At 41.6% G+C, this 13,512-nt stretch overlaps 1 protein-coding gene across 1 annotated transcript in view; it reads left to right on the forward strand.

Moving 5' to 3' along the window:
* GK5 (glycerol kinase 5) overlaps positions 1 to 13,512 on the forward strand; it is a 30,074-nt gene that overhangs the window by 5,133 nt on the left and 11,429 nt on the right. Inside the window, exons 2-9 of the mRNA XM_028731197.2 lie at positions 4,903 to 4,996; positions 6,702 to 6,777; positions 8,570 to 8,663; positions 10,468 to 10,599; positions 11,123 to 11,198; positions 12,924 to 12,985; positions 13,073 to 13,146; positions 13,292 to 13,352. Of these exons, the coding sequence (XP_028587030.2) occupies positions 4,903 to 4,996; positions 6,702 to 6,777; positions 8,570 to 8,663; positions 10,468 to 10,599; positions 11,123 to 11,198; positions 12,924 to 12,985; positions 13,073 to 13,146; positions 13,292 to 13,352 (669 nt within the window). The remainder of the gene's footprint in view (positions 1 to 4,902; positions 4,997 to 6,701; positions 6,778 to 8,569; positions 8,664 to 10,467; positions 10,600 to 11,122; positions 11,199 to 12,923; positions 12,986 to 13,072; positions 13,147 to 13,291; positions 13,353 to 13,512) is intronic.

The following is a 13,512-nucleotide window of genomic DNA, read 5'->3' on the forward strand; positions in this document are numbered from 1 at the left end:
AGTTAAAGCCATGGTTTTCCCAGTAGTGATGTATGGAAGTGGGAGCTGGACCATAAAGAAGGCTGATCGCTGAAGAATTGATGCATTTGAATTATGGTGCTGGAGGAGACTCTTGAGAGTCCCATGGACTGCAAGAAGATCAAACGTATCCATTCTTAAGGAAATCAGCCCTGAGTGCTCACTGGAAGGACAGATCGTGAAGCTGAGGCTCCAATACTTTGGCCACCTCATGAGAAGAGAAGACTCCCTGGAAAAGACCCTGATGTTGGGAAAGATGGAGGGCACAAGGAGAAGGGGACGACAGAGGACGAGATGGTTGGACAGTGTTCTCGAAGCTACCAGCATGAGTCTGACCAAACTGCGGGAGGCAGTGGAAGATAGGAGTGCCTGGCGTTCTCTGGTCCATGGGGTCACGAAGAGTCAGACACGACTAAACGACTAAACAACAACAACAACACTCTAAGCAAAACTTAGTCAAACATGACTATTGCTTGCCAGAATTTAACTCTCGAAACAAGGGAATTCAGACTTTTAAAGGTAAAACCTTGGTATATGCAATTAAAAAAGAAAAAAACATTTCTATATTGGTCTTTAAGGGTTTGCCATTGAGTGGCTTCACATGGGCTCACTTTCTTAACTACTGGGATTGTAATAATAATAATAATAATAATAATAATAATAATAATAATAATAATAATAATAATAATAAATAAATAAATAAATAATTTATAACCTGCCCATCTGGCTGAGTTTGCCCAGCCACTCTGGGCGGCTCCCAATCAAGTATTAAAAACAATACAGCGTAAAATGTTAAAAACTTCCCTGAACAGGGCTGCCTAGTGTATGAATAATCAAGCTGGCACAGTTGTATAGCTTGCAACAGCTGGATATCGACATCTCCTAAATGGAAGTGTCAGTTCACATTGTTATAAGTTGGTGGGTGCAAGACTCCCTAAATTCCGGATCAAGCTATAGTTAGAATATAATTAATGCTTTGGGGGAAGGCGGGGGAGAATTTAATTATGGCTTAGAGTGCTAGAGTTGTGCTACTCCCATGTGTGTATTGGAGCTAAGCCACTGGATGTGTCCACTGGATGTGTCCACAGCTACTTAAGTCAGCACTAGCCTCCTGCATGAGCTGATAGCCCGGGGGGGGGGGGGTAAGGATTGATTAGGACACTGAAAAATCCAGGTCAAATCTCATTTGCAAATGAGTGGGCTCCTTACTTCAACTGAGAGTTCGTATAAAAGACAATGCCAGTGTTTATATCAGAGTTTAATTAGGTTAAAGTTTAATTGCAGAAGAGTTTAATTCCAGAGTTGCAATTAGGAGTTTTGCAACAGATATCGTAAGCAGCAGGCTGGAGAGAGTCAGAGATCAGTGGTTGAGAGCAGTGGTTGTGGTCTGCTTAAGTTCAAGGCTGCTGTGTCTATGGGAGAAGCCTCCTGCAGTGTTAATGCTGTGAACGCCTTTGCTGAAGGCTCAGGTTGTAGATATGTGTAAATAAACCATATATCATAGAGACACTACAGTCTCCGCTGTGCCTCATTTCCCAAATGGAAATGCCTTGATAAAGATGCCTGGAACCCCTGAAATCTCACACAGCTCCGAGATTGGAGTGGCATGTAACAATAGAGTTTGCATCTCCATGCCATTTGGATTAGGTTACCTATCCACTGGCGGACCCAGATGCTCCTGGAGGGCAATTGCAGATTTGTGGATTGAATTGTGCCTATTAATGATGGGACAAATGGACTGAGTTCATTCGTCATTTCATTCATCCTTACAATAATTGTATGAAACAAGTCCTTTTTATTCCTATAGCCAAGGACACTGGGAAATCTGTAGATTTTCTATTTCTGGTCCTTAGTTTTTTCACCAACTGGACAATGACTGCTCAGCTGGAACACTAACAGTTGTCACATTATTGACATTAAAGCTGTATCTTTAAAATGCTTTGTGTGCAAGACGTTCAGGTTCAGTCTCCAGGCAGGACTGGAAAAGCCCTTTGTCTACAACCCTGGAGACTGTTTTGCTGACAATACTGACCAATGTTCTGACTCTGTATAAGGCAGCTTCTTATGCAGCAAGAAGTGAGCATAATCTTGCATTGCTTATTGAGTTTGGCCATTGTTGACCCTCTGGCAGTGTAACCACCTTTGTACAAGTTGCATCCTACTGTCACCACCCTTCACCTCCCAGGCAATTCCAAAGGTTCCCCCAACACTCTGGAGCATATTTTGGGCAGGGGCATAAGGACCTACAGAGCAGAGGGGGAATTGGCAAAAATTGCCTCTCTCCCTGTCCTATTGACAGAAAACTCCACAGGATTCAAGAGCCCTCTGTCAGCACAAAGGATACCATTAGATACACTGCTGTAACTTTAATCTTTTCTGGAATTTTTCAAGGCTCTAGCAAAAGCTGGATCTCATAAACTGTTACAGCAGATAAAGCTACACTGGGACTAATTTAATATATAGCAGTGGTCTAATATGGTATAAAAGTTTTCATAATAATTAATAGGACAGTCTGACTTTTTGTTGTTTGTAATGATTGTCAATTTGCTGGCACTTTCATATATTATTTGTATTTAATTTGATATGAAGTTATGGAATTCAGATAGAGAAAATGCCTGTAGATTTAACAGGAGTTTTTATGCTGTATTTTTATGTTGTGAACTGCCCTTCATGTATGGGCAGTTTATCAGTGTTCATCAACGTTTCCTTAACATTGCTGCAATTATGACTTGATTCTCTCCTGCCTAGTCAAAAGCTTATCCAAACATCTTAATAAAGCTTTCTAACACTTTGGTGCTTTATACTCTGTTCTGAGCCAAGATAATGAAGCATTGTAAATTTGAGGAAATTGAGCCTGATCCAGATTTCTTTGCATCACCCATTGATATGCAAAAAGGATGTACGTTGGATCTTCATTCCCTACAGAAACAAATACAATTTAAGTACAGTGGTACCTCAGGTTACATATGCTTCAGGTTACATACGCTTCAGGTTACACACTCTGCTAACCCAGAATAGTGCTTCAGGTTAAGAACTTTGCTTCATGATGAGAACAGAAATCAGGCTCCGGCAACACAGTGGCAGCAGGAGGTCCCATTAGCTAAAGTGGTGCTTCAGGTTAAGAACAGTTTCAGGTTAAGAACGGACGTCCGGAACGAATTAAGTGCTTAACCCGTGGTACCACTGTACAATGCTAAAATACAGTCATTTGTATTTTACTGACATATAAGTTGCTTTGAGGGTAGGAAAGTTGGGGTAAGCATAATTAAAATAATCAAGATTCACTCCATGTAGGCGTTAACCAGTAATCTGCATGTATAAGAATTGCATAACTTATTTTTTTCATTGTGGAGGAGTGTGAACATAAAGTTTGTGTGAAAACTGCGCCCGGTAAATGGACTGCAAAACCCCACATCTTATGTATGTACCTATTCCACATTGATTCCCAATGGCTACAATTAACTTGTTGTAACACTGCTTTGAGTATTTTTAAACGATGCAAATTATGTAAAAGAAGCATACAGGCAGCCTTTATTGTCAGAATTTCTTGGTCTTGCTGGACCTCCCAGTGGCTTTTGTTAGTATTGTGATCACAGTATCCTTCTGTGTCAACTGGGTTTTGAACTCTGGTCCTTCTTGGAGAGCCATTCACAAAGAATAGTGCTGGGAGAGTTCAGTTCCATCCCACCGTCTCTGGCTTGTGGGATGCCTCTGAGTTCCATCTTATTCTCAGTGCTCTTCCAACAGTCTATATGAAACTGCTGAGAAAAGTCAAGCTGAATATTTGGACTGCACAGCCAATCAGCATACTGATGAGACACGGCTCCATCTTTCTTTTCCACCTACAAATTCCAGTGATACTATAGAACTCATGAACAGGTGCCTGGATACAGTTTTAGGATGGATGAAGGAGAACAAGCTGAAACTTATTGCAGATAAAACAGGGGCCCTGTGCTGTGGGAGATCTATCAATGAGGACAGAAGAGGTAAACTCAGTATATCTGAAGGAGCGTCTCCACCTCCCATCATTCAGCCCAGATACTGAGGTCCAGCGACGAGAGCCTTCTGGTGGTTCCCTCGCTGTGAGAAGCCAAGTTACAGGGAACCAGGCAGAGGGCCTTCTTCTCGGCCCTGTGGAACGCCCTCCCGTCAGATGTCAAGGAAATAAACAACTATCTGACTTTTAGAAGACATCTGAAGTTTTTAATGTTTGATGTTTTATTCTGTTTTTAATGTTCTGTTGAAAGCCGCCCAGTGTGGCTGGGGAAACCCAGCCAGATGGGTGGGGTAGAAATAATAAATTATTAAATTATTGTTATTATTGTTATTATTATTATTATTATTATTACACTGGTCTTAGGTGGGGGTTACACTTCCATCAAAGGACTAGGTATGGAGCTTGGGAGTGCGCTTGAATCCACTGCTGTCCGCTAAGGCACTGATAGCTGCAGTGGCCCAGAATTCATTCTACTACCTCAGGCTGGTAGGGTAGCTGCAGCCCTGTCCAGACTGGCATGGCCTTGGCTTCGTCATTCATGGTCTGGTTACCTCCAAAGCGAACTGCAACACTGTGCTTTCTGTGTTGTTGTCTCAGAAGACAACTCTGAAACACCAGCTAGTGCAAAATACAGAGACAGGGTACTAATGAGCTCCAGAAGGTCTAAACGTGTTGTATCACTTTTGTGCCATTTTCAATGGCAATCAATACAATTGATTCAAATTCAAAGTGCTATTAACTTTTTAGGCCATCAATGGTTTGGGGCCAGATTATCTAAATGTACCCCTGCAGTTATATGGCTTTTCCCATAGCGTAAGTTCCTCAAGACCACTAGCATTCGTGGCTTTGGGTCTGATTGCTTGGTAATTCCGTTTTTTTGTTAACAGGTGGAAGTTGTTCAGCCTCGGCCAGGTTGGGTTGAACTGGATCCTGAAAGACTGTGGACACAATTTGTTGGTGTGGTTAAAGAGGCAGTTCAAGGTAACCATGAAACTCAACATTAGCTGCTCTTCCAAAACCTGTGACCTTATGTGGATGGAGATAGCTTGGCTACAAGTACCCTCGCTCTGGTAACCTATTCCTATTGCAGTGTATCATATGTGACTCTTGTCAATGGCCTGGAAGTTGCCATGGGTCCAAAATTGGGCCACAACAGTATTTACTTGGATGTTTGCTGATGCTTGTGCTTTATCTGCTTTCCAGGCCCAAAGTACAGGGTTTAACCTTTTAAAACCCAAAATGGCTCATGACCAGGTTTACCGAAAGAACACTCATGCTATATTAACATTACGGTGGGATATAACATTGAAACCCCTTTAATGTGCTTGTATACCCCACATTGTTACCTTGTGATGCATGCCAGTTAATTTGGACCACATATTGGGGTATCAAAAAAAAAATATTCTGGGATCATCACCTGGAGGAACCACCGTATTTTTCGCTCTATAAGACACACCTGACCATAAGACGCACCTAGTTTTTAGAGGAGGAAAACAAGGGAAAAAATAATCTGAATCAAATGTTGTTGAAGAGGCTTTGCGCGGCTATCCCTGAAGCCAGAACAGCAAGAGGGATTTCTGCGCAGCCTGCATTCACTCCATAAGAAGCACACACATTTCCCCTTACTTTTTAGGAGGGGAAAAGTGCGTCTTATAGAGAGAAAAATACGGTACTAGAAATTATTATTATTATTATTATTATTATTATTATTATTATTACATGCCCCAGCCATCTGTGCAGCTTCCAGTGCACATAAAAACATAATAAAACGTCAAACATTAAAAACTACCCGATACAGATGTATTATAAAAGTTGTGTAGTTCTTTATCTCCTTGACATTCCACACAGAGGGCGCCATTGCCAAGAAGGCCCTAATTGAATCCCGCCACTTGGTGATTGCACAACTCACCATCTCCATTTTAGGACCACATGAAGAAGGACTCTTGCATGTGTACCAACCTTCCAAGTAAGGGGAGGATCCTAGCCCAATCAGAGTCCACCCTCATGGGAAGTATCTCTGCACATCTACATTGGTGCATGTGTAGAGCCTCTTTGCATGTATTCTGAATGTGTGGGTGGTGAGGTTGTGGTCACCAGCCACATGGGGAAGTTGTCTGAGCCCTATAAATTGAGTTAAGAGGGAGACATATTCATTGCTTTTAGTAAAGGAACACGCTCCCCCTTGAGACTTGCCAAAACTAAGCAACTTTTACTGCTCAAGGTTGGAGAACGTTTAATGTGATGAAATCTTATTCTGCTTTGCTGGAAGCTATGGTTTTGCGCAGCCTTCCTGATCCCTTACTTACAAATATAAATATCTGTGTTCTCTAATGATCATATAACTTAGTCGGGACATTATGTTACAGGTCCGTGTTACTAAAATTCAAAGCTGTGTGTGCAAAGTATCTCTTCCTACTGCCAAAGAAGCAAGCATTTTTATTTATTTTTTGAAGTTTTGCACATGACTCTCCCCAACACTCTGTATGTTCTTTGAATCACATGTCCAAGACTGTTTCAGTAGCCATATTGTTCAGCTGAATGAACAGCTGGCTTTTGTTTAGTTGCTGAATAAAGTGGAATGAAATTCTTTATGAATGAGTATGGGTGAATAGTTTCTGAGACTAAGGCTACGTTACAGCAGTTGTTCCATAAAGTTCACTTCTCAGTGTCTGAATTTTTCTTTTAGCTGCTGGAGTGAAAATGAATCAAATTTCTGCCCTTGGACTCTCGACACAGCGAGGAACTTTCATTACGTGGAACAAGTATGTAGAGTGGTTATAATAGATGTTTGTAACCCTCAAAGACAAGCTTGTAAATGTGTTTGTTTTTAGGTGTGGCTGTAGTTGTGCTGTGAAGCAGAAGTAGCTGCTCCTAAGTGTGTGTGTGTATGTGTCTATCTGTGTCTATCTGTCTTTGCATCAAATGTTCCTGCAGGGTTGAGAAGCAAGGAGTCCTTACCCGCCCTTTCATTTTCGGATGACATTTATTTCAAAAGGCAGTTTTAAAAGGTTGACCATCACCTACAGTGATGGTCTGACATTATTCTGTCAGTCAATCTCTTAAAGACATGAGCTGTGTCTAAATATGCTGTCTAATTTGCCACTTATATGCAGATACAGAAGGTGGCAAATTGTAGGTTCCTCCCCCTCAAAAAAAAACAAGAGCAGGTAGCCTTGGGCTTGTAGCAGGGTGAATGTTGTGGTTGAGAGAAAGCACCTCAGCCAACCTAAAGGTGACTATTAGGACATATTTGCTGTATTCTACACAGTCTCTCACTTGCTGGGCTCTGTGGAACTTCTGCCTGATGGGAATTGATGGGAGCAAAGTACAGTGCTGCTTCCTGGTTGCTCTTAAAATGTGACATCAACCACCTCAAAATGTTTTCACCAGATAGGCTTTTTTGCTTGGAATACAAAAATAAGGAGGAAGAAAGGGCAGGGACTTCTGTTCTGTGTGCCCAACTTCTTCTTACTAGCCATACAGTTTGAGTATGGTAACACTGCTCTGTCAGAAGGGGTATAGCAATAGGTGTATTCAGTCTTTTAAACTGTAAAGTGAGTAAATCTTGCAGAAGTCTGATTATGTTCCAGGGACATAGTGTGCATTGCTTCAGAGACTTAAAAAATTAAGCTGACTTGGATGGTTTTGAAAAGAGGTTAAATTTCTTTAGAGCAAATAAAGCTTCTGATTCTCTGTGATCAAATAAGTAGCTTAAACTTCTTATTCTCTATGCATGTAAGCACAACACAGCATACAGCATTAAAGCTCTTTTTTTTTTAAATGAGATTTATGGGGGGAGAGGGGTTTGTTTGTGCTTTTTCGTTCTTGTTTTTATTAGGTATTTTATTACGTGTTTTGTGTTTAAACCTGTGTTTTTATGTTGTGAGCTGTCCTGAGATCTACGGCTGAAGGGCAGTGTACAAATATAATTAATTTAAAAATATAATAATAAATAAATGTTTAGAAAATATTGAATTTAGGATTGTGCTACTAAAACCAGGTGGGGTTAAATAATGTTATCTCTTAGGTCATAGAGCCATTTTGATTTCAGGTGAATTAGCGGTGTTGCACACATACCCCTCTCCCAAAATGTGCACCCTCAAAATGTACACCAGAGTGGATTTTGATTGTGCACAGTGGGCTGCAGGGAAAAGTTCCATGGCACAAGTGAACTTTGTTGCACTAGTGGAACAGTAGCCCTGGTCATGAACCAAAGAGTTTCTGCATTCAGGCATGCCATCTCCCACTTGCAGTTTGAAGTTATTTATTGCTGGTTTGCAACATGAGTCAGTTGCTTATGTTTCTCCTTCTGGAAATGAGCCAAGAGTGAGCAAAATTTAGTAAGTGTCATTCACCACCATGCCTAATCATTGCCCAGCCATGAACTACCTGGCTGGCCTTCAGACAAACTGTTATATCTGCATCAGCTCTTTTGCCACCATCACATTGACCCAATCCAGAATCAGTAGAATGGGGATAATTGGACTGGTCTAGCTTGCACTTTGTGCATTGAGTACTTTTCATAAAGTTGGTGATATCTTCCGCCTTTTTCAGGAAGACAGGAAAACCTTTTCATAACTTCATAAGCTGGCAAGATTTGAGAGCTGCTGAACTTGTAAAGTCCTGGAACAGATCTCTTACAATGAAGGTGAGGTAGCATTGATACCTTTACTAAAATACAGAGGAGTAGGTATGAAGGTGTACCCTGACTTCAAAGCACCAAGAGCAGGCATAGGCAAACTTGGCCCTTTAGATGTTTTGGGACTACAACTCCCATGATCCCTAGCTAACAGGACCAGTGGTCAGGGATGATGGGAATTGTAGTCCCAAAACATCTGGAGGGCCAAGTTTGCCTATGCCTGACCAAGGTGAGGTGAGGCACTACTTTGACCAGGGAAGAAGTGGGATGGGGGTTTCTTCTTATTGAAATTGAAAGCCCCTCTATTCCTCAACCCCTAAATATGGAGCAAATAACAGAAGAAGAGTTTGGATTTGATATCCCGCCTTTCACTCCCCTTCAGGAGTCTCAAAGCGGCTAACATTCTCCTTTCCCTTCCTCCCCCACAACACTCTGTGAGGTGAGTGGGGCTGAGAGACTTCAAAGAAGTGTGACTGGCCCAAGGTCACACTTCTCCACTCCAGCAGCTGCATGTGGAGGAGCAGAGACGCGAACCCAGTTCCCCAGATTACGAGAATACCGCTCTTAACCACTACACCACACTGGCTCTCAGCTTGAAGGAGCTAATCATCTCTTCTCTCCCACCCATCATGGAGTTGCATTCAGCGATTATTCACCAGTTTGCCTTCTGTGCCACGTATTTTCGCTTTGGGGGCCAGGTTTCAAACTATACGGATCCTATAAAGCAAGACTTGGTTACTTTTGCCCGCATGATGATGTTGATAGTCTGGCCTTCATGAGGTGCACAGATACGTTCTCAGCTCTGAAAGGAAGGGGATTAAATTGAAGGTGGCCAAAGTGGTGCCCTCCAGTAGTTCGTGGCTGCATCCTCCCCAATTATTGGCTGTATTAGCCAGGACTAGTGGAAATTGAAGTCCAGCAACATCAGGACAGCACCACGTTTTCTACCTCTGGGTTAAATTACTCAGCTGTTCCATTCAGACTCGGGCTTGGTCTGCATGTGTAGCGGTATGAAATTGTAGAGTGCCAAGGTGGAAGAATGATTTGTGACACTTCAAAATTCAGGTTGCTGCCCTATTATTTTTTTTAAAGAAAATCTTAATGCAAAGGAAAAACCAGCAAAGCTGGTATTAGATTTTTGTTTACATGAAGATATTTATTTTTTAAACAAGGGTACTTTGAAACATGCAATTCCCCACCTGCAGTGGAACAGGTAGTTTTACCCCATGATTTCTTCTCATTCTCCAACATGCATAGACCACCTCTCAAAATGGCTGCCAGAGGTCCTACCCCTCACCTGGGAACTGGCCAACCAAGTTGGTTTCTCATTGAGCAGTATGGGATTGCTAGTCCAACCAGTTACTGAACATGCTAACTTCATTGGGTCTCGCATGGTACAGAATATTGGACTAGTTCCTATAACCTCCCAGCAGTTTCTTTGAAAGTTGTCCCCTCACTCTTTCATATATAAAAATCTTATCAGTGCTATTTTTCTAGAAAAAGACATGCCGGAACTCACCGTGAATGCTTCTCTTGTTCTCTTATAATGGCAATGGTGCCCACGTGAGAGGTGCCTGAGTTCCGGTGAGTTCCGGCTGGAAAAAACGCCCTGCTTCTATATATACATTATCTTCACTTGAATTGCTCTGTTCATAGATTGTGTGTATGGGTAATTTCACCCAAACCCTCCCAAATGAAGTTTTGATAGAAGCCCTATAGGAGAGAATACCAAGTATTTATCCAATCTTTCTTTCTTTCTTTCTTTCTTTCTTTCTTTCTTTCTTTCTTTCTTTTTCTTCTTTTTTTGGAACAGGCAGTGCATGCTGTTTGTTCCTTCTTTCACTTTTTCACTCGGAGCGATCGCTTTCTGTTAGCGAGTTGCCAAACGTTCACAACACAGCATGTCTCTTTAAGACTGGCTTGGATTTTACAACATCTACAGGAGGTAAGCCTTGTCTTACTATTCTCTGTAATGAGCTTTGTACGGGCTGGCTCTTTATTCCGGCAGAGGAACCTCTTTCAGGATGGTAGTCATAATAGTGCAATGTGTATTATATGCTAAATTTCATTAGAAAATGTCAACTGCTTGTTTTTATTTATTTATTTCACTCCCATTTATATACCACCTTTCCACCAAAGCTCCTCAGGCTGTTTATTATTAGTGTAGCAATTAGAGTGTTGGACCTAGGACCTGGGAGGCAATTGCACCTGCTTGTTGTTTTTTAAGAAAGAAAGAAAGAATGAATACCCAGAAAAGACTTTTGAGCAGTAAACTGGTTTGATAGATAATCCACAACCTTCTAAAGGGGATAGTTGGGAAACTTGTTCCTTTGGTTTGCCTAACACTAGATAACATAATGTGACTTAGCTCAATTTTGATTTTATTATATTTTATTTTAACTTAACGCTGAAGTGTGTTATACTTGCCATCTTGAAATAAAACACGGTTGGTGTGTGTTTGCTTTCAGGTAGAACAAGCAACTAAAGATGACAATTGCTGTTTTGGAACCATTGACACATGGCTACTATATAAACTGACCAAAGGTGAGAAGGATGATTAAACAGATAGAAAGCACATGGCTTCTTGCAAAGAAGTAGATGGATCCAAAGGTTGTGCAAGTGGACTCTGCTCATACACAATTTCTCTGCCAGATACTGAATGAATTCCCCCTCCCATTGCAACCCATCTGTGACATAACCCATGCTGTTTAAGAGGATCCTCCATCCCTTTGGAGAAGCTTTTCATTGGTGTCTAGGATGAGGGGACAAGAAATATATTTTACACAAGCAGCAGCCTTCCACTCATGCAACATTTGGATCGAAACCAATATATGTACACTCTGGAAAGGAACAATGTAAAGATTCCTCTGCTGAGGCAGCTCTAATTCTGCTCTGTGGAAAGCTTAAATTCTATAATCTCACATTATCTTTGCTGCCTCATCATTTTCCTGAATTTTCCTTTTCTGAAAGTTTGCCTTACTGAATCTTGTTTCTTCCACTGTCCTGGTCCTCTGTGGAAACATAATTACTTCCTCCAGACCTATATTGTGCTTCTAAATAAGGTCCGAACTAGAAATGATGGCAGCAGATATGTTTGTTTAATCCCATCTGCTGTGCTTACATGTAAAGGGGGGGGGGTCACATCAAAGGGATATTGGGTGAGGGGAGCTGAACGCTCTTGTTCTTGACCTCCATAATCCATATCCCTAACATGTTTCTCTCAGCCTTGTCACATTCGTCACTGGAACTAGGCAGTGGAGAAATGTTCAGGTGAGGTACTCCTCTCCTTCTAATTTCTTTCAACATGTCTCTGCCCCAATTCATTGATCTCCCAGTCTCCTTTACTCAAGTAACTTGTCTCTTCTCTCTGCATGGATGTGGACCCCCTAGCTCTCCAATTCCTGTCCTGCCGTTTGTTATTGTGAAATGGAGGAGGCAGCTGTTTCCTTAGCCAAGAGTGGTTTCCTGGTTTAGCAGGTGGGAAGAAGAGAGGACAGGTTTTTGTGTGTGTAGGGCAGGGGTCTGAAGGTGCAGCATCACCCCTCGGTACTTTTTCTCTCCCTCAGCCCAGCCACCACTTTTGTCTCTCTCCTTCCCATTCTTTGTTCTCCTTCCCACACATTTACGTTAGCTGCTCTCTGCATCCATTTCCTCTCCTGTGCCTTTCCTCCCCTCCAACTTCCGAATGCTGCAGCCTCACTTTCTCCTCAGCTGTGTTGTGCATGTGGGGAGCTGCTACTGCTGCTACGGCCGGAGGTGGGGTAAACAAATTGTTATGTACTGAAGTTCTCACCCTGGGCCAGCAGGGGGATACTGTAGATAGTTATGCAAATAAGGGATCGAAAGTGACGTTCAGTGATTGGATAGTTTTAGAAAATTGTTACAGTTACATTGTACTGGAGCTCTATATAAGCAGGGTGACTGAACCCTTCAGTTCAGTTCTGTCCTGGCCTGTGAATAAACAAGAGCTGTTTGAAGAATCGCTGTGTCATCTGATATGTTCACCCACAACTTAACACAAATGGTGGTAGTACTAGTAGTACGTTACTTTGAATGAACTGCCCGGTTTTGTATCGGAGAAAAATTGAAAAGGATATCCTCTTAGAAGAAGACAACCGTAAACAAATGCTTGTCTGCAATAATGTGTTTGTACTTTTCAAGTGAGGTGCTGAGCAGGACTCAGACCTCCAACATTAAGTTCCCACATCTTCACTGTAATCTTTTTGTGTTTTTGAGCATTCACTAGTATTGGTTCCTTTTAATCCCCAGGTGCGGTGTATGCTACAGACTACTCAAATGCCAGTACAACTGCAATGTTTGATCCCTTCAAGGTATGACTAATTCTCTCTGCAAAGCTGCTTCAATTTTTACTCTGTATTGCTTTTAACTCCCCCTTTTTCATATGCATGTGATTTCAGCTGCAGTGGAGTGCGTTCATTAGCAAGTTTCTTTCCATTCCAGTATCAATTTTCCCCCCAGTGGAGGACACAAGGTTAGTCTAATAAATAACGCCCCCCCCCTCTGATTTAGTATAGTAGTGGCACACTTTTCACACTTCTAGAATATTTATTTTTTGTTCACTCATTATAGTTTTGATATGAGGGCAATAACCTTTAATGTCTTATTTTTATTTTAAGTCATAAATTTGGAACAATTGATGCTGAGATATTTGGAGTGCCTATTGCAATAGCAGCTTTGGTAAGTAAAAAACATTTTTTTCCTTTTTCCCTTAGAAATATGTTTAGATCCAGTTGGGTACTAGTCAAGTATATTAGTCCTAGTAGAAGTCTCCAGAGAGAACTTTCAAAGTGCAGGCCAGTCTGTGGTGTTTCTGCTACGTCTGGCTGAAATTGCCTAT

This window comes from Podarcis muralis, chromosome 6 (assembly GCF_964188315.1).
Source record: "Podarcis muralis chromosome 6, rPodMur119.hap1.1, whole genome shotgun sequence".
Lineage (NCBI taxonomy): Eukaryota > Metazoa > Chordata > Lepidosauria > Squamata > Lacertidae > Podarcis > Podarcis muralis.